This window comes from Sceloporus occidentalis, unplaced genomic scaffold (genome assembly GCF_023333645.1).
Source record: "Sceloporus occidentalis isolate IW3139 unplaced genomic scaffold, rSceOcc1.0.p SCAF_1, whole genome shotgun sequence".
Lineage (NCBI taxonomy): Eukaryota > Metazoa > Chordata > Lepidosauria > Squamata > Phrynosomatidae > Sceloporus > Sceloporus occidentalis.
Window position 1 is genome coordinate 135,497,485 of NW_028316981.1, and position 20,143 is coordinate 135,517,627.

Below are 20,143 nucleotides of genomic sequence, written 5' to 3' on the forward strand. Positions count from 1 at the left end.
TTGGTGGTGGCTATGGCAGAGGACCCCAAGAGCACTGGCTAAGGGTCATCCCTAGCTCAGGCTTCCCTAGCTCAGGGTCTGCCAGCTCAACAGAGGGAGCTGGCTTCAGAGAGAGACCCATTGGGATGTGTTTGCTGTTGCTCTGCAGCTTCTTCACTACAGCCACTCCAGTCCTTCTCTTCATTTCTCTTGCTGCCTTGGAAGCATGAAGAAAGACTTAATGTGGCAAGGGCTTCCAGGATTGGAGAAAGGTCTTGGCTTTGCCAATGACTCTCGCTCTCCTCCAAAGCTGCCCCCCTTTCATGGTGGGAGCACAGGAGATTTCTGTAAACAGCATTGCAGCACATGGGAGCTGTGGGAACAGATGGTGAGGGGTATCCCCTCCATGTCTCTGTTTCTCCACATCACCTCTGCCCAGCCTGTTTAAGGCCAGGGATCAGTGAGGAAACTGGCCAGAAGTCATGGAAACTTCCCTTCTCAGCATCTCTGCCCATCCAGAGTTCAGAGGACAAGCTAGCCAAAAGCCATGGCAAAGGATTTCTCTGCATCACCTCTGCACAGCCTGAAACAGGGCCAAGGTCAGAGAGGCAAGTTAGCCAGAAGACCCAGGAGAAGAGGTGAGTACCAGGGGCCCTCTCTCTCTCTAGCCAGCAAGGAACCTTTGCCAGATCTAATGTCCTCGCTCAGGGCAGCCTCTGCCATGGCCATTGCAGGCACTATGCCTAGCATAGGGTTTGGGACTCTGCCAGGAGGGCAGATGGGGGCATAAACCCTTGGTCTCCCCCTTCCTTCCCATCTCTGGCCCCAATGGCACCCAGGACCCCAACAGGTGTGGGAGATCCTTTTGCAGACAGGGAAACACATGGTGGTGTTGCCAGGGCTCCTGCACATTCCTTTTGAATTCTTATAATGAGATGGTGTGTAAGGAGGCAGAGGACTCTTCCTCTATGTTGTACAGTCGCATGGCTGTAAAGGAAGCTGGACTTGGCCCAGCAGGAGCTGAAGCTTCCAACTCTAAAATGGTCTTTTTTGGCTACCAGAGAGCATCCCACAAAAAAGCACAAAGTGGCTTCATGTCCTCCCCAGAGAGAGCATGGCCTCTGCCACTCACTTCTAAACAGAGGCTGGAGGGTCATCTATCGGGTATGCTTTGATTGAGAGTTCCTGCATGGCAGAATGGGGTTGGACTGGATGTCCCTTGGGGTCTCTTCCAACCCAAGGATTCTATGAGAGAGCACATGGATACAAATCCTCCTGTGTTCCCTCCCCAAAAATTACAACAACAAAAAGGAGGAAACCACTTGTGGATATGGGTGGAGAATTCCCTTCACCCCCAACTGTGACTGCCCCAAACTATGGCACTCTTGAGAGAACAGCTTGAGCGCTTGGCCTCTCCTTTCCATCGGAGATTATCCTTTCTCAGCACACAGACATACCTCAGGTAAATGTAGAGCCATGTCTTACAGCAGCCTCTCTGCCCTTCCCAGCTACCTATGCAAGTGGGAAGGGAGTTGAGGACCAAGCTAGCTTCTATCATGCAGCCAGGTTACTATAAATATAAAGCCTGCCTGAGATTAAAGGGCTAAGCTGTAAACCCCAGCTTGAAGTTGGGGCTGTCTCAAACATAAATAAAATAAAGTGCCCTGTGAGTATCAGGGCTACACTACAGGCCATATGCAGCTATCTACCCATGGTTACAAATGGTCTTCAGTCACTGCTAACTTCAGAGCAGTTTCCTCAGTGCTTGGAAGAAGCTACTGCCCAGGCAGCCTCCCTTGATGGGGCAAATAAAGGAGGGGAGAGCCCCCACAGCAACAGGTCTGAGGGCTCAGATTTACAAGAGATACTGGTTAACTTTTTCTGGTGTTCATTTTATTACTGTTAGCCCATGAGGTTTGAGTTGTGCTGTTTCTGCTCACCCCCCTCTCTTTTTTCCAGGCCAGAGAAGATGCCTGGAAACTAATTCAACAAGGGAAGGGGCTAGCCATAAGCCAACATGATGACTTTTCTTCCTTCCTCATGGGCCTCCATCCCTGTCTCCATTAGGGCCAGAGCCTTTTTGCCTTAGCTGGAACAGCCTAAGACATAAGATGAGCACATGGTTCTACCTCCATTGTGCAAAATGTTATCAGCCATAGCACTTCTCATTAAGAGCATAAGCTTTAACAATACAGATTCATTTAATAAACAGGGTGACTCAAGCAAGGAGAAGGCCCCTCTGGTCACTCAGCAGACCTCTAATGCTTACAGGCATTGAGGATCTTTGGTAAAAACATCTCATATGAGGTGATAGATATATTGGATTAAGGTGACCAACAAAGCTCCACTTTAGTGGCAAAGGGTTATGTTCCTGTTATAAAACACAGGGAACCTCAGTCAGCTAGCCTCAGGAGAGGTGGCTGTCCTCTCCGTCCCTTTTTTCATTGGAGAGATGTCTGCTAAAGGGAAGAAACTAAAAAAAATACAGTTTCTTCCATGAGATGGTTCTCACTAATACAGGGGGTTAAGAAAAATTCTTATCAAAAACAAACAGCCTCCTCTCCATGGGGGGGGGGGGGGAGAAACCCCCCTTCCTCCATGAGTGTTTTAAAACAATATGATTAGGTTTTTCTGCTAAGGGGTTGCTTCAAATCCCATTCAGACATCCTACAGAGCCCTGAGGAGTCTGCCACAAAGATCACAATTATCTCTTACCTTTTCTAGATAGTTGCATTTTAAATAAGAATGCCTGCTGATGGGCTTGCCAGTCAACTGCTCCCTGCCCTGGATAGGCCTATTGTAACAAGGTCTATCATGCATATAATGAGTTGGGCTCAAGGCCATGAAGGTTCATGCTGCCAGTCTCTTTCTTTTAGTGGTCTCAGGGTGCTACAAGATTCCTTTGCATACAGTTGGGCATGCTTTGATTGTGATTTCCTGCATGGCAGGGAGTTGGACTTGATGGCCCTTGTGGTCTCATCCAGCTCCATGATTCTATGATTTTATTGATATAAGGTTAGCTGCTGTGTGGGTGAGTGTCTTATCCCTGACTGGGTTTTCATGCCAAGGTCTGGTCCAAACAACACTGTTGTCCACTGCCTTCTGAGGCTAGGAAAATGGACTTCCTAGTGCCTATGCCTTGTTTTCTGCTAGCACATGTGCTCAGATTTAATATACCATAGACTTACACCAGCCACCTATATGCCCACAGCTTGTGTGTGTGTGTATTCCAAAAAACAAAAAACAGAAACAGAAAAACAACAACACCAAACTGTGATTTTACTATTTTATATAGGAGACTCCATTTTACTATGCCATTATATTTTATGTGACTTGAACTTCCATGGATCTGGTATCCATGCAAAGTCCTAAATCCAACTCCAGTACATATTGAGGGCCCACTATACTATTTAAAATTTAGGTTTGTTTTCCTTTGACAGATCCTTTTTGTGGAGAAAATCCTCTCCTCGAAATTAGATACCAGAGGGCTATCCTTGCCAAGCCCTCTGTTCCAATTTCATGACTCCTTAATCAGCAGTTCATTCAGCCAGGAGACCCCTCAGCCTTCATACAGGTTGATGATAGTCTGCTACATGGAGTTGGGCGATTTTTGAAGCCTCTAGACAAATTCATCCTCAGATGAAATCAGACTTAATTCTGACCACAGGCCCTGTTAACACAGAGTGCATCCATGCTTCTGCATGGACTCACCAATGTCTGTGAGGTAAAGGTTAATCCAGTGTCTCCCTTGCCTAACCATGGAATTAGTCTTATTTTACACAGGTTCACAGATGTTCCAGTAAAGAACTGCACATTGTTTTGAAATATTAGTTGGTGGTCAGACATTAACATTCCTCTTTCAGAGTGGTAAGTCTTCATTGCTACACATGAAATCACCTTAATATCACCTTCATTGCTATAACCAGTTGACCAGGTGATCAGTGATAGGGTGGAAGCTGTCATAGGTCCAGATTAGATCAGGTTCTATTCTGATTGATCACATCATCCACCATAATCCATCTTTTAGACAAGTTCTCATCGATTGCTTCAGGTTTTCAGTGGCTGACCTGCTATAGTCCATCCAAGATGGCATTAAAAAGGGACTAAGACCCAACATGGTTATAAGGCAGGTGTCTGCCATCACGTCGGTTCTGCTCCATATGACAACAGCTAGAATGGCGGCCATCCTCACATTAAGAGGCTGTTGAGGGGAGTTTCCAACAGGGCCAGCCCACCAGACATCGTTTTCCATCTTGGGACGTGAACACGGTCTTAAAGGCGCTGACGGTTGGGCTGATCAAGTCCCTTCGGGAGGCCTTCCTCAAACATCTCTCCCTCAAGGTCATCTTCCTCACGGCCATTACCTCCGCCAGACGGGTGTCAGAGCTGGGGCCCTGTCGGTACGTAATGACTTGTATATTTTAGGCCGGTCTCAGTGTGCCTTCGTCCAGATCCTACCTTCGTGCCTAGGGTGAACTCAGCCTTTCAGGTGTCACAGGACATTCTCCTGCCTTCATTCTGCCCCAGTCCTAAGAAGGACTTGGAAAAGACCTGGCACACATTGGATGTGCGCATAGCCCTCAAAATCTACATCAAGAGGACTTCAACCTTAAGGTCATCTGAAATGTTCATTTCCTTTCTCCTGGGCTCTTTGGGGTGCAAGGTATCTGCCTCAACTCTGAGTAGGTGGATCAGGTCTTGTATTCAAGAGAGCTACCGAACTCTTGATCTCACTCCTCCCAAGGGGGTGATGGTGCACTCAACCAGGAGTGCATCAACCTCTGCAGCCCTGGCCACTAGCGCCTCCGTCAGACGTTTACAGGGTGGCCACATGGAAGTCGCCTTCAACCTTCATAAGACATTACAAACTGGACGTGTCTCAGTCTGCTGAAGCGTCATTTGGAAGGCGGTTCCTCCAACAGATTGTGTCGGGGGCCACAGTGTCCTAGCAGCACTTCCCTCCCAGTTCGAGAGGGCTTTTGTAAATTCCAGAATACAGGAGCTTAGGACCCTGTCTGCTGGGAAAACAAACGTTGGTACTTACCCATGATATGTTCATTTCCAGCAGACGAGGGTCCTAGCATCCTGCCCACCTGGGTGCTGCCTGCGGCCTCCGACCCTGTCTGCCTGTTGGTGGACCTGCCTTGTTCTTCTTGTTGCTGGATTGGTTTTCTGAGTTCTTGTTTGTTGTTAGACTAGTTTTTTCTAAGGTGTTCTAGTTACTCTTAGCTGATGTTACTAAAGTTCAGTTCCTTGATTTACCTTACTAGTCACTTGGCTTGTTACTGACTGAGGCCCAGGGGGGTTAGCTCCTCCCTATATAGGGGCCGGTCTTTTGTTTGTTGTCCCTGCCTACAGGAGCGAATATGAGGAGCTTAACCCAGAATACAGGATGCTAGGACCCTCGTCTGCTGGAAATGAACGTATCACGGGTAAGTACTAACGTTCGTTTTTCCATAACTTGTAAAGTTAAAAGAAAAGCACAGTACTGTTCACAATCTCTGTATTAGCAAAGCCAATTGTGCATCATCCTTTAGGGAAGATCACTCAAGTTAAATAACAAAGAGAAAAATGTGAAAATTAATTTTTAAAAAAGATTTAATCACAAAGAAGGTTGCAGACTTTGAAAGCCCTAGGTCATGTTGGTTTGAAGTGCTTCTTTACTTTTGAGCTAATTTGCTGCAATATTTGGAAGTGCAGCTCTTTGGAAATTGGAAATTTGTAACCGTGACTAGAAAAGGTTTGGGCACATATTGTTTTTTTGTATTGCCAGGAAGTAGTTCAGTAGAGATAGTACTGAAGAACTGATAAACATTTAAACAGTTTATAATAATGTGTGACAGTAATATGTGAAGAGATCTTGTAGCACCTTTGAGACTAACTCAAAGAAATTGGCAGCATGAGCTTTCGTAGACTTCAGTCTACTTCCTCAGATGCATTTGGTGTAGTGGAAGCCAGGTACAAACATATGTATGCCATTGGTATGGGAGGATGTCAATACAAATTACAAATCCTTTATGTATGAAAATGAAGTTGCAGGTCCAATTTTAAGATGGTTGTTAGTGCACAAAGACAAAGGAAATTAGTCTTTCTGCATGGAGATGAAGTGTCAGATCATTTTGCAATGGGACTAGCCTGTGTTGGGGGGGTGGGGGAATAGATGAATGTAGGGCACCCCTCATGAGGATGAAGTCAGATAGTGTTGAAGTGTGTGTAGTGTAGTGTCTTTATTCAATCCATCGCTGAGGGGCGGTAGTTTATGGATGAATTCCAGTTCTGCTGTTTCTCTTTCCAACCTAACTTTGTAGTTCTTTTGTTCAGTGACCGCTATGCTGAGGTGTGAGATGGAATGCCCAGGGAAACTGAAATGTTTTGCCAACCGTTTTTGTGTATTCCCATTCCTATTATCTGATTTATGTCCATCTATCCTCTGACACAAAGACTGGCCTATTTGCCCAGTGTAGAGTGGTGAAGGGCATTGCTGTCACAGTATAGCATAGATCACATTGGAGGATGAGCACATGAAGGCCCCCCCTAATATTGTGTGTGATACGATTAGGTTTTGTGATGACATTTCCTGGACAAATGGGTGGGCAGAGTTGGCATCTTGGTTTGTGGCGAGGCTTAGTACCTGTCGCCGTCTGTGTTGTCCTGTAGGTGAGTACCTTTTTTGAGGTTTGGAGGCTGTCTGTAAGCGAGTAAAGGTCTGCCACTGAAATAGTGGCATTATTGTCCAGAATAGGTTGTAGTTCATTGATGATGTGCCTGAGTGGTCCCAGTTGGGAGCTGTATGTGAGCACTAGTGGGGTTCTGTCATTTTCCCTCTTCATTCTGTTCTGTGATAGATCAATTCTGGGTACACATCTTGCCTTGTTTATGTGTTTTTCCACTTCATGTGATGGCTACTGTAGTTTGAGGAATGCTTATTGTAATTTCTTGAGTTTGGCATCCCTGTCTTGTGGGTCTGAGCAGATGCAATTGTATTGGAGGGCTTGGCTGTAGATTATAGATCTAGTGGTGTGTTCAAGGTGGAAGCTGAAGGCATGTACGTATGTGTAGCGGTCCATGGGTTTGCGATATAGTGTGGTGCTTATCTGTCCATTTTGTAGCTGTACTGTAGTGTCCAGAAAGTGAACTTGTTCAGTAGATAGTTCCAGACTGAGGTTGATGAGGTGATATGTAAACAAAGTTGATGGGAGTGAGGGGAAAATAGAAGGCACAATTTTGTGGATCTTTGTATATGTGTACAGAAAACATGGGAAATGCAGGTTGGCAGTTGGGAAGCTGAAAGAATAAAGGAAACCAATAGCCATACCAATATAATCAAGTAGAGCCAGTTCTAGTTTCACAGTAGATGAGATTGTTTAAAGTTTTTCAACTCAGCTATAAGAAGTAAATCACTGCAACAGCTGAACACCGAGCTTCACTACATAGCATTCATGGCATACTCCTGTTTCAATCATATACAAGAACCATAACAATCAGGTGTAAAACAAAACTTTAGGTTTATTAAAAATACTTTAATACATTAATTAGCCTGTTACAATTAGGTAATACAAAAAGTACTGTTCCAAAAGTTTGCCATCTTATTTACAGGATAACAAATTACAGAAATACAATGACTATTTGTTTAGCTTGCTTCATAGCCGCCGCCCCCGTCCCCCCTTTTTTAACAAATCTACAAAAATAATTTTCTAAATGCATAGATCTGGTCCATTGTCAGCATACTTATATAATCTCTTCTGCGCATGTTTAAATTGTATACAACAGTAAACTTGATTGTGGTAGCACAATTGGTAATGTCAGGAAATGTTCCAGATGGGATTTTCTTACAAAAGCTGTATAACAGCAGTTAACATTGAAACTATTCTCATACTACTTGGGAGAAAAGGTAAAATAAAGGTGTTGTTACAGTGTTGTTACGGTTCTTGGGATGAAGATCATATATCAGGAGAACAATACTGAAGATTTTTCACCTTCTAATGTGCTTTCTTTTGTTTTCAGTTAATTGTCTGCCTTCATGTTATTAACATAAATAAGTTACCTAACACTACTTCTACTACTACAACTATTAAAAGAACTAGTAGCTATTTGTAACATAATGTATTTTAGGCAGGAATCTCAGTCCAGTTGCCTGAGAGAAATTTGGAAAATGATTGCTTCTCCCACAAAACACTTTTTTCCATCTGTGCTTGCATATGAAACTTCTAAAGTGATTGAGCTGTATGGGCCTTTACCTCTACTCAACAAAAACTAACAAATATAAATTTTTCAAATGTATCCTAGCTGAAAATACCAATATATAAAAATAATTACTAGTAAAAATAAATTAACATGAATTTAAAACTTTTAAATATATTTAGTCACTGCCTGTTAATCTTCAGTATGTCAGTTTTGCAGCTTTAGTGTTGTAGTAGGGTCTGTCCATCGCTGTTGGTGCTGATGGATTTCTGAATGGAGAACTGATGCTTCGCTCCAGTACTAGTTCCAGCTCTTGAAAATCTTGAAGCCTGGAAACATCTTTATCCTTGAATGAGGAAGGAAATAACATCATTTAATTGGAAATAGTAGCTTAAAACAGTAGTTTTAACTGTGAAAGTAATGCTACAAAATGCACTGAGATCATCAGACAGAATACTATATGCTCATGTCTCAAAAATAATTTTCATATGCCCTGTTAAAGAAAGTAATATTTTTCTAACTAACCCACAGCATAGTTTGATGTGTAGAAGTGAAATTACTCAAGTTGGAGAGGTAGGACCTCCCCCTTCACATCATCAGTTTTACTTCATAGTCTCCAGTGAAGAAAGCAGATGAAGTACTTGCTACCAAGTGCCTTCCAGGTTCTCTAAGAAGCCAGCACCTGAGACCCAATGTGGATGTGCAGATTCGGTGGGTGCTGGTTCAGCTGGATATTTTGCTTGTGCCATCTTTGATACATGGCACATACCAGCACCAGAGCAGTTGCAGAACTTCCCTCCTCACTAGGGTCTGCCTGCTGGTTTAAGGACACTGGAAACATAATTCAGCACAGGAACTGGGGAGTGGACAGACCATCAGTCCAGCCTGGATGGTGTCCCATTGCTGGAAAGTTCCTGTTGAATGATCCATTGGACAAAATTGTACAAACGGTCAGGCACAAGAAGGCACTCTGAAATCCACAGGAAAAGGATCCAAACAAAGCCTCAAAACCATTTCTTTATTCCTCTACTCTTCATTCTCTTCTAGGTTCTCAGGATACAATTAACCACTGTTTCCTTTCTGGGCTATCCTTTGTGGGACAAGAAACACATGACCTGTCCAGTCCAAACAGAAGCAAGTCCTATGGTAATACCCACTTGAATAAAAAAAAAGTCTGGTGGGCAAGATGCTTCTTCTCAGGTGTCTTTGATATTATTCTTTGACAACTGAGTGCTTGAAAAATCCAATAGGGCTATGCCTTGAGTTCTATTCCCTGGTCAAGGAAAAGTTAAGATCCGCACCATGAGGGACCCTGCCAAAGCATCAGAAGGAAAGAGGAACCATAAACAATCTCATCTAGATACAGGTCATAGAGCCAGTACCACCCTCACCAGAGGAGTAAAAGGGTGTTCTCAGCATTCTACATGGTCCTGAAGAAAACTGGGAATAACGAGCAATCCTGACCCTCAAAATAATACGTTTGTTGCTTAAAGGGGCAGAAATTTTGCATGGATACCTGATCCATCAGGGAAGAAAAGAATGACTTCCTGATTTCCATTGATCATACTAAAGCATATCTCCACATACCTATTTTTCCAGCTCATCACCACTACATGTACTTCAGATATGGAAAGGACTAGTATCAGTACTATGCAATATCCTTTGGCCTGACCACAGTTCTTTGTATTTTCACTAAGATGCTGGTGGCTTCTGTGGTTCTTAAGGTCCAGAAGAGTTGCAGTCCATGAGTACCTAAACCACCTGCTTATCCACACTCCATTGCTTAGCAGCAATGACAAATGAGGCTTAAAGTTCTGCAGAGAATATGGTTTCATGTGTTCTTCTTTCTAGAGCATCAATAATCCACTGCACAAATAGCCGAGAGTGATGGAAGCTCCTTCCAGTCCTTTCATGAGCCTGGACATATTTTTAGGAAAGATGGTATCCTGCAAGACTCAGTGCCATGGGCTTGCCTATTCTTAACACCCCTGTAAACCTACATAATTAATAATAATAATAATAATAATAATAATAATAATAGGATTTATTTATATACCGCCCAATCACTGGGAATCCGAGCGGTTTACAACAGAGGGGATAACAGACGGTTCCCTGCCCTCAGGCTTACAATCTAAAAGACATGACACAAAAGGAGAAGGGAATGGTGAGGGGGGGAGGGAATCAGGTCCAGGAGTTATTCTCTCCCTCTGAGGCCTGGACCAAGGCAGATGGACCGGAGGGAGGGCTCTCTATCTTCAGGCTGGCCCTGATGGAGCTGAGCCAGCCTATTCGCTCCCTCACAGGCCGAAAGATGACAGTTATGGAGGGAGGGCGCTTTATCTTCAGGCTGGCCCTGATGGAGCTGAGCCAGCCTATTCACTCCCTCACAGGCCAAAAGATGACAGTTATGGAGGGAGGGCGCTTTATCTTCAGGCTGGCCCTTGATGGAGTTGAGCCAGCCTATTTGCTCCCTCACAGTCCGAAAGATGACAGTTATGGAGGGAGGGCACTTTATCTTCAGGCTGGCCCTTGATGGAGTTGAGCCAGCCTATTCGCTCCCTCACAGGCCAAAAGATGACTACCAATAGATTTGTAGAATCAGAACTTAAAAATCTCCCTCTCTCCTGAACTCACTCTGTTGGCAGACCAATCCTGCCACTCTGACTAGATAGTCTTGATCACAAATGTTTGCCTGACAGGATCGAGTGCAGCATGTAATGGCGAACATGCTCAGCACCCCTAGTCCAAAGAAGTAAGCAGTAAGAGCACGAATAAAGAAAAGCATCTGAAAAAGACCCAAAATCTTTAATACTGGACCCAGGATCTGTTCCTTGGCCAAATGGCCTGCTCTACACCTTCCCTCACCTTCCAGTGATTCCAAGAGCAATTAGGAAAGAAAGAACTGAAAGAGCCTCAGTCATCCTAATTGCTTTGTGGTGCCCCTGGTTTGTTGATATGAACTTCTCCATCCATCCCAGGCAGACCTATTTGGTATGAAAACCCCATCTTCTTCAAAATGACCACTAGACATTGAGTGGCTGTTCTGAAAGCAAGCATGGCCATTCTGACAGGCATCTATCCATCCTAGCTTCCAGAAGACATTTCACTTACATAGCATATGGCCTTCCTCAGCCTTCTAGGATGGACCCCCTAGAGGTCCTGGATTCCCTCCAGGATGGCCTGTCAGTCAGCACATGTTCAGGGAAGGAAGTAATACTAGTGGGGAGTTACTGCTTTTCCTGAGAAACACTGCTGTTTCACATACACCAACTAGTGGGCTTCCTTCCTTACTGAACCAGAGAAACAGGAATTTTGTATTTGCCAGTTCTGAGTTGTGGAAAGGAGGCCACCTGGGCCTGCTGAGAGTTGTGTTTCTCCTTTTCCTCCTCACAGTCCTGGCATAGGGCTCCCCGCCTGTGGGATCCCTCCCCATCCATTTTCCCTACAGGTTTCTGGCACCACATGATGGGAGCCAGTTTAAAGCTTTGTTGGGTCCTCCAGATCTACAAGACATTGGAAGTCTCATCTGGCTATCTGAAGGAGAAGACCCTGCCTCCTCCCAGAACTTGGATCCAGCCTCAGTCTCTGTGGTAGCAAGTTTTTCCCCACACTAGGTGGCCTCCTTTCTTAAACTGGGTCATACTTGTGTGCAGAGTTTCCCTTTCATGCATTTAAGGCACTTTTTGATCCAAATATCTATATTGCTACTGTTTTTAAACAACAACTTTACAATTCATTTTATAAGATATGGATGGCATACCCTAAAAAGGCTCATAATCATAAAAGAAGTTCAACATAATGATCTTCTTTTTGCATGGATCTCTAAATAAATCTGCTCACAATGCAAGACTCTAAAGCACAGCCTCCCTTTCCTACATAAGAAAGTAGCAATTAAATAGGCTGGCAAAGAACAAGCTGATGTGATTCAAAGTTCAGTCATTTATCAAGAGCTATGGCATATTAATGCTTACCCTTATTTTTCCTATAAAAATCCATTGTGGCTTAGATTGCTCCTTGTCATGCTTGCAAATATGGGTTATCTTAAGTGGTAATAATATTCAAGGGCAAAGTTTAGGTTTAGTACCATATTAACAATACATAACAATAAAATACTAACTTCAACATGACCGCCTGTTTGCGAGTGAAAAGGGTCTTGACTCTTAAATGTTGGTCAGTAACAAGAAATTTAGCTCTTTCTCTGCTCTTGACTGCTGATCAGTGCTGTCTGGCAAGGAATATTCTTGCACACTTGAATGTGTAGAATGCTGCTTCATATGAAGCTCTGGATGGAATCTAAAGCCAAAATCATGAACAGGAAATTGCAAATGTATATTTCCTAAACAACGAGCCAGGACTAATATATGCACTCTGGGACACATGTACCAGATACACCTAACAAGAAATGATAACCTGTATGTGGCAAAAGCCACATTTTGTATTGCATATATTTTATAACAGATGACATCCATTTCCACCAACATGTCCAATGTAAATGTGTCAACTTACAGAAAAATCTTTCAATGAAAATACTATCCCTTACCTTTCTTACCAGAGTATTGGGTAGCTTTCTGATCTTCTCCACTTGCTCAGGATTAATACCCAGTTCACAGCAACTCACTCTGAGCAGGTTCTGGTATGTCAACTCTTGTCTGTCCAGCTCAACTTCAATGAAGTCATTCTCCTTAGGATTCTGAACTCTTACTTTGAGCACTAATTCTATATGATTTTTTGGAAGGGGGAGATAATGTGTTTTTAATGAAGTTAATCATCACTAAAATGTAAGGAAACTGAAAAAGGCAATCACTTCATTTAAATCCTAAACCCATAGATGTAATTACAATATAGAGTCCCACCATCTTTATTATATCTGATGTTACCTTCCAAAAACTATCTTGTCAGCCTGGCAGCATCCCAGCTGAAGGTTTTCTGAGATGCTGCACATCAGGCTGATGGGAAAATAATGTCTCCTGGCTATGGGGCACATAGAAAACAGACAGCTGGAGTGACCCCTCAGACTCCTTCCACAACTGCTTGTCTGCTTCCCACAACTGGGAGAGCGGTGTAGACATCATTGCTGAGTACCCCAGTTTGCAGGGTCTTGGTAATCCTTTGGTTGAACAGCTAAGCTAAGTTTGGTGGGTGATGTTCAGTTATTTTAACAACCACAAACAGGAATCCCCAGCAGTAAGGAGATCTTAAGACATCTTTAAAGGCTATACTTATTATTGTTGCACACATTGCCACTGAGACAATTCTAATAAAAGATAACACGGGTAAGTCTCAATTTATATTACTCTCATTTAAAATTTAAATTTACAATGGTTCCCAATAACTGTTTCTGCTACAATGCATAGCTGTCCTTGTGCAGTCGAACAAAGAGAGATGTGAGAAGAATGAGTTGAGTTAGAGTTAAGAGTTTTACCTGCCTTAGCTGGGGAAATGGGGAGAGGCAGAAAGCAACTGCAGTCTTGGCATTGTCACAAAGAAGGAGATTCCTTTGCCTTCTTAGAAAGAGGGTGTATGAGGAGGAGGAGGAGGAGGAAGAAGAACAAACTGGCATCTTGCAGTTTTGGTGTGATAGGATGGGAAGGGTTTCTTTTGCCTGCTTAAGAGAATTGTGATGCATAGAGAACAAGTGGGTAACAGTAGCAATATCAAAGGGGAGGGGGCAGCTGCTAAACATGTTGCAGTAGAAAGGAGAACTGCAGCTTTTTCACTGAGCACTGAGTAGGAAGAGAGAATGTGTTTTATGCAATTACATACATGCTTTTTAAAAATGCAGCTTGTTACTTGTACAGGAGATGTGCACTTGGTCTGTCTTCACCCACCCACCCCCACCCGTTGCTGATGTGCTTTCTACCTGGGAAGCCTGGTGGAGAATGTATAGCAGAAGAATATAGTTCTTACCAATTGCTTTCTATGTGCCTCTGTAGAGGAACTATCATGTAGTGACAAGCCAGCTCACCCCAGGCAAACCCCTTCCAAATCAGGAGTTGGTCCCTCTACAAAGCATTTGCACACTTCTCTAGCCTGAAAATGTGAGTCTTGATGTTTTATGCTTTAAACGTCTTTAAAATTGGTGATGGCTTGAGTAAAATCCTATGGAACTGATTCCCCACATTTATGCCAGTCTCAATTTGCATTGTGAATTTAGGACCACTGGTGTACATTGGGATTTACTTGCATAAAACAGCAAACATACTATTGTCCATTAAAATTACTTGAAGATACAAGTGTATGACATGGGGGCAACTGAAAAAGCAATAAAAGTGGCAAAATGATGCAAGAAGTGAAGGTGCTGGAAAGATCAGAGCTGTACCTATCTGGCCAGTTTTGGGGTAGAATCCAAGTAAGTCCTGCTGATGAAACTTTTTGTCAACTGGTATGGGGCTATCACATACATAGAAAACACTCAAAAATCTGTTCTAGTAAGGAGGCAAAGGCAGAGGAGAAAGTTTGATTATGTAAGCAGACTTCAGTTTGCACAATGCTGGATTGTGTCCCTAACACACATCTACTTCCCTAATTCTGGGCCTTATTACTGTCAGGGTACTACTTATATCTGACAAGTACAAAATCTGCTGAGGAAAAAATGTCCCATCTGCAGATTTTATAAAGCCCTGAATTTATAATACACTTTTCTCAAGCAATTGGCTTTTAAATCTTGCCAGATTTTTCAAGATGGGTAGCTATCTGTGGTGGTATAGAGCAGTCAACACATGATGCAGTTCTCTTCTTGAAGCTAAGTAGGTGGAAGACTGCCCAGGAACCATATGTAAGTTGTTCTACGAAGAGCTGGAGCTGAAGAAGAGCAGGGTACAAGTGTGACACATAAATGACAGATAATGCCTATGTTCTAATTTTATCTGTGCTAGAGTTGTGACAAGCAGAGTAAAAACAGTCTTGTGATACTTTAAAGAGTAGCAAATTTATTATAGCACAGGTTTTTGCGGACCGTAGCTCACTTCATCAGTAATCTTTTGCAATTTTATGCTGGTACAGTTGTTGCCCCATTCTCAGCATTTTAATTGGTTTGTAAATCAATTATGGGGGTTGGGATACATGTATTTCAATGAGAATTAAGAGTCAGAGTTGGAAGATACCACATTGGCCATCCAGTCCAACCCCCTGCCATGAAGGAGCTCACAACCAAAGCAGTCTCGCCAGATGGCCAGCCTCTGTTTAAAGACCTCCAAAGAAGGAGACTCCACCACTCCAAGGGAGTGTGTGCCACTGTCTAATAGCTCTTACTGTCACAAAGTTCCTCCTAACGTTGAGGTGGAATTTCTTTTCCTGTAGCTTGCATCCATTGTTCCACATCCTATTCTCTGGAGCAGCTGATAACAAGCTTGCTCCATCCTCAATATGACATTCTTTCAAATATTTAAAGTTTACAGTTGTCTTATTATGAAGAGCTGAGCTTTTCTGCTATTGCAAGGTCTGCTCTGGGCACTCCTGACCTTCCTTACTATCATACCAAAAAAGTTCAAAGTATCAGTTGAAATTTATTCAGTTGATACTTGTTCCCCATCATCACCTTAGAAACAAACCATCAACTCTCTCTTCTCTCTCATAACTGCAAAATATAGAATCACAAGTTCTGAACAAAAAAAATAGGTGGATGGAACAGAAGCACTGTGGCAATGAGTAAGGCCCCAAATCTACAAAATAACCCCCTTCAAGTATCAGTTTTTAAAAAAGGAACCTTGTCTTGAGACAAAGTTCTTAAGAAATGGAAGGAAATGTTTTAAACATTTACCTCTCAATCAGAGCAGGTAGTGATGCACACTTTAATCTCTAAGCAATTAAAAGGGATCATCATGAGAAAAAACATTTTTCAGTACCTTGTGTATTATATGGGAAGTTTCCTGTGAGAAGCAGTGGCTGTAAGGGCTCTGTATTGCCTGTGCAGGAGCCATTTGCTTGCTGAGGTACATGTTGAGATGCAGCTGAGCTGAAGAGGACTCTGTTTTGACTTGCAGGAGAGGGGTAAACAGGGCAGCCCTGGACTGGAGATGTCATGCATGCTGTAGCTTCTGCATTGATGGGAGAAGTGAAGTCCCCTTTGTAGTAGTCTTCACTGTGCATGGAGAAGGTTGGGCACACATCTTCAGTTTGAATTATCGATAAGCAAGTGTTAGATTTGCCCTCAGGTAAGCAAGTGACAATGGTGCTGGTATCCTCAGATGGTGATGGAGTGTCGAGGACACAGTCCCTTCCTTCCTTGTTTGCACACAATAGTGGGTTGGTCACATCATTTGCACTGACTGGCAGCTTTAAGTCATTCATTTCTTGATTGTCACATTCTTCCAGGTCAAGGGAGGTTAGGAAGGGAAAAAACCCAATATTTTAACCATTTCCTCAATTTAAAATCACAAAATTCTGTGCCTTTCAGAAGAAAATCTGTCAAGTTTTTACAATTATAAATACCCAATTTTAGCTAAAAGGAGCAAACAAAACATTTTTCAAAGATAAAAATTAAAATAATTTATATATACTATTTTCTATAATTTTAAAATTTATATAACATTTAAAATTACACTCATGAATGTCATTGGACTCTCTTTAAGAGTGTAAGACTGACGCTAAAGGATTTTGCTGGAAAAATTATGCCCATCCCATTACATTAAAGGTCTACAGTATACTTCTGGAAAAACAAATTCAAGATGTCAATTATACCTCCTAGAAGCATTCTGATTTCTTTCTTTGACGTTACATGTGCCGCCAGCTCACCATTAACTGTGAAAATCTCCTTATTGGCTCCAGAATCCAACAAGTAAGCAACCACTTCAGTGTGGTTCCGTTTGCAAGCCCAATGCAAACAAGTCCTATGTAAGAGAAACACTGGTTATTAAACTGTCTAGACGCTAGAGCCATGTTGGCAACCCACAGCAAACAGCTGCCTCTGTCATGGTCTGCTGGTGTCCCTGAAGTATGTCCTTCAAGCTGCCAGTTAGCCATTTGGGCCAACATGACCATCATTTGATTTATTTATATCTTGCCTTCCTCCACTATAGAGACTCAAGGCAAACATTCTTATGACATCTTGTTTTCACTTTCTTTGATGATGAAATAGGAGAGGAACAGTAGCTCATGGACACAGCACACATTTTGCATGCAGAAAGAGGCTTACTTTCCAGAGTTTCTAGGTAGAGATACATAAGAGAGCCAGCATGGTGTAGTGGTTTGAGTGCTGGACTACACTTCTGGAGACCAGAGTTCAAATACCTGCTTGGCCATGGAAGCCCACTGGATGACCCTGGGCAAGTCACACTCTCTCAGCCTCAGAGGAAGGCAAAAGAAAAACCGCACCCTCTGAACAAATCTTGCCAAGAAAACTCCATGGTAGGCTCACTGTAAGTCAGAAACAACTTGAAAGCACAACAACAACAGAAGTACCTAAGATCCTATCTGAGATTCTGGAGTATCACTGCCAGCTGGAGCAGATAATGCTGGACTAAATGAAGCATAGGGAATGTGTGGCCCTTGGATGTTGTTGGGACTGTAACTCCCATTAGACATTGCCACCATAACCTACTGTGACATCCTATACAATAGGGGTTCCAATCTGTCCAGTGTTCACCACACTTCTCACATGAGTTTGCTTCGGAAAGTAGTAGGTGGAAACCATAGTTAATCATTTAGGAGAAGAAATACAAGAATATGTTGCTTTCGTCATCTTCTTTCTGTCCTCTGAACTGGGTGACATAGCGACTAAAGGTCAAATTGCACAGCCACATTATGTGAGAGATGTATGATGATGGGAGATTCCAGATAGCTCCAGGGACTAAGAATTAATAGGCAATATGCACCTATTCATGCTCTTTCTCTTCAACATATTTCCATGGTGTTAAAAAAATGATGGAATGGTACTGGAGGTGGGAGGAAGATAGAGTTATGAGTGGAGGAACCAACATCATCTGAAACTTCAGTGGAGGAGGTAGGGCCATGGCATGATCATTCTTGTCTGGAACTGCTCTAGATCTTTAGAAGGGTGGGGTGAATTGGATCTAAGCAGTTGCTGCAAGAGGGGGGAAAGCAGACCATTTCTCCAAGATAAGGAGCTACCACTAATGTGCTGGGATCCAGTATATTCCAGCTACAGCTGTCTTCAATGGAAATAGGTTGGGTGATGGCATCACAGATACCACACATAATTTTTAGAGGACTCTAACTTGATGTCCCTTAAATTTCAGCCTTTTCAAATCCTTCAGTAGTCTATAGATGCTCTTGAAATAAGATTATTGTTAAATATCTTCAATATTGAGGGGAACTATATTAACCTGCACTGAAGGCACATTTTGAATACTCACAAGAGTGCTGTTATCAAGTACAGTTGTTGTGGCTGACATTGTAGGAGTGATCGCTCCTACTTGGCCTATCTTCCAGATCGCCTCTGAGCTTGGAAGCTAAGCTGGGTTAGCCCTGGTTAATACTTGGGTGGGATACTGCCAATGAGAACTTGATGGTGTCACTTATATTCTAGAGGAAGAAATGGGCAAAACCACCTCTGCGCAGGGTGACCAGGTGTCCTCACTGCAAAGGAGGGCAAGGCACCGCAAAAGGTAGAATGTTGGACATGAGCAAAGAGAAGCTAAAATCCTAAATGCAGGCTTCCTCGTCCTCCTCAGAATGGAAGGCATTTTGGAATCCCTCCTGAAGAGAAGATTGAAATGTAGGGCATGTCCTGGAAAAGGAGACCTGTGGGGTCACCCTGCCTCTGAAGAGTCTCCCTTGCCTAATGAGAGGACTCCATGAAAATGCCTGGGTCGACAGGCAATGGGAAGGCATACACGCAAACACACACAGAGACCCTGGATCAAAACCCAAAGCTCCAGAATCCCTGCGCTGATGCCCGTTTCATAACCAAGCAGCCATCGCTCTAGGGTTACTCCGTGACACCTGCCCTTCTTCCCAGGGTTTGGGTTGATAACTCTCGCATAAATGTGAATTCAAGTGCTGCTCAAATGGCTCCTGCCCGCCTGGAGGACGCGTCCTGGAAAAGGAGGACGGGGCCGAGGGGAGCCTCCTTACCAGCCATTGACTTCGTTGGGGGCATCCACCTGGGCCCCCTGGCCGACCAGCGCCTGCACCTCCTCCAGGTCACCCAGGGCTGCGGCCTCCCTCAGCCGCTCCTCCAGAGGGCCGCTCGGCAGCATCCCCTCGCCCGCCCTAGGCCCTCTGGCGGGAGTGGGCACCAGCCAGCGCTGGGCGGCGGAGACCTCGCTTCCCTCCCGACTCGGCGCCTGGGCTTTCCGTGGCTCCGCCTCCTCCTCTCAGGGGCCGCAGGGAGGCTTCCTCCGGTCAGTGGAGCCGCTCCCGTCCCTTCTTCAGGGGAGCCACGGAGGGCCGAAAGGCGAGGCCTACTACTCTGAGGAGGCGCTGCTGCTGGGGATGAGGAATGCTAGGCCCCGTTGCCTTGGCAACCGAGGAACCCACTGGGCCTTGCACTGATTCTGGAACCAGAGACCTCTAAGGCACTGGCTCCCAAGCTTTGGTCCTCCAGATTCTTTGGACTTCATTTCCCAGAATTCCTGACTGTTTAACCAAACTGGCTGGGGCTTCTGGGAGTTTTGAAGTCCAAAACATCTGGAGGACCAAAGTTTGGGAACCACTGCTCTAAGAAGGCCCCTCAGGAGCCAAGCGCCACGGCAACAACAACAGCAACAGCCAGCATCACAATAGGCCTTTCAGAGATTCCCAAACTTTGGCTCTCCAAGTGTTTTGGACTTCAACTCCCAGAAGCCCCAGCCACCTTGGCCAATAGTCAGGAATTCTGGGAGCTGAAATCCAAAGCGCCTGGAGGAGTGCTGCTTGGAAGCCACGATGGCAAGGCGTCTCTTTGGAAGGCAGCTTTGTGCAAACATTTTCCCCCTGTCTGTGGCACCAGGGTGAGCCCATGCCCCAGCTGCAAAGGAGGGCAAGGCACTGCAAAATGGGAGGGCATTCGAGATAAATGCAGGATGTGGCACAACAAAAGCTA

General features: G+C 44.0%; 1 protein-coding gene across 7 annotated transcripts; it reads right to left on the minus strand.

Moving 5' to 3' along the window:
- Nucleotides 1-7,488: 7,488 nt before the first annotated feature.
- On the minus strand, nt 7,489-19,787 carry LOC149322239 (ankyrin repeat domain-containing protein 40-like). 7 transcript variants are annotated; one of them, XR_016282276.1, is made up of 6 exons: nt 19,195-19,778; nt 16,840-16,988; nt 16,005-16,466; nt 12,701-12,876; nt 12,278-12,453; nt 8,421-8,506 (listed from the first exon to the last, which is right to left on the minus strand). XR_016282276.1 is itself a non-coding variant. In XM_089537381.1 (5 exons), the coding sequence occupies exons 1-5, from the start codon at nt 19,317-19,319 to the stop codon at nt 8,360-8,362; spliced, it is 1,005 nt and encodes a 334-aa protein (XP_089393507.1). In that variant the 5' UTR covers nt 19,320-19,767; the 3' UTR covers nt 7,489-8,359. The 7 variants fall into 7 exon arrangements, 4 of the variants coding, with proteins under 4 accessions (XP_089393507.1, XP_089393497.1, XP_089393488.1 ...); XM_089537381.1 differs by lacking the exon at nt 12,278-12,453 and having other exon boundaries at nt 7,489-8,506; nt 16,894-16,988; nt 19,195-19,767; XM_089537371.1 differs by lacking the exon at nt 12,278-12,453 and having other exon boundaries at nt 7,489-8,506; nt 12,710-12,876; nt 19,195-19,765.
- Between the last annotated feature and the right edge of the window lie 356 nt (nt 19,788-20,143).

Excerpts from the sequence above, each read along its gene's own strand:
- LOC149322239 (XM_089537362.1), bottom strand. The coding sequence starts at position 19,319 with ATGCTGCCGAGCGGCCCTCTGGAGGAGCGGCTGAGGGAGGCCGCAGCC. Across the intron at positions 16,467-16,839 it reads AATCAGAATGCTTCTAGGAG|AATGTGACAATCAAGAAATG; the intron begins GTATAATTGACA and ends TTGACCTGGAAG. Across the intron at positions 8,507-12,700 it reads CCAATACTCTGGTAAGAAAG|GATAAAGATGTTTCCAGGCT; the intron begins GTAAGGGATAGT and ends TCCTCATTCAAG.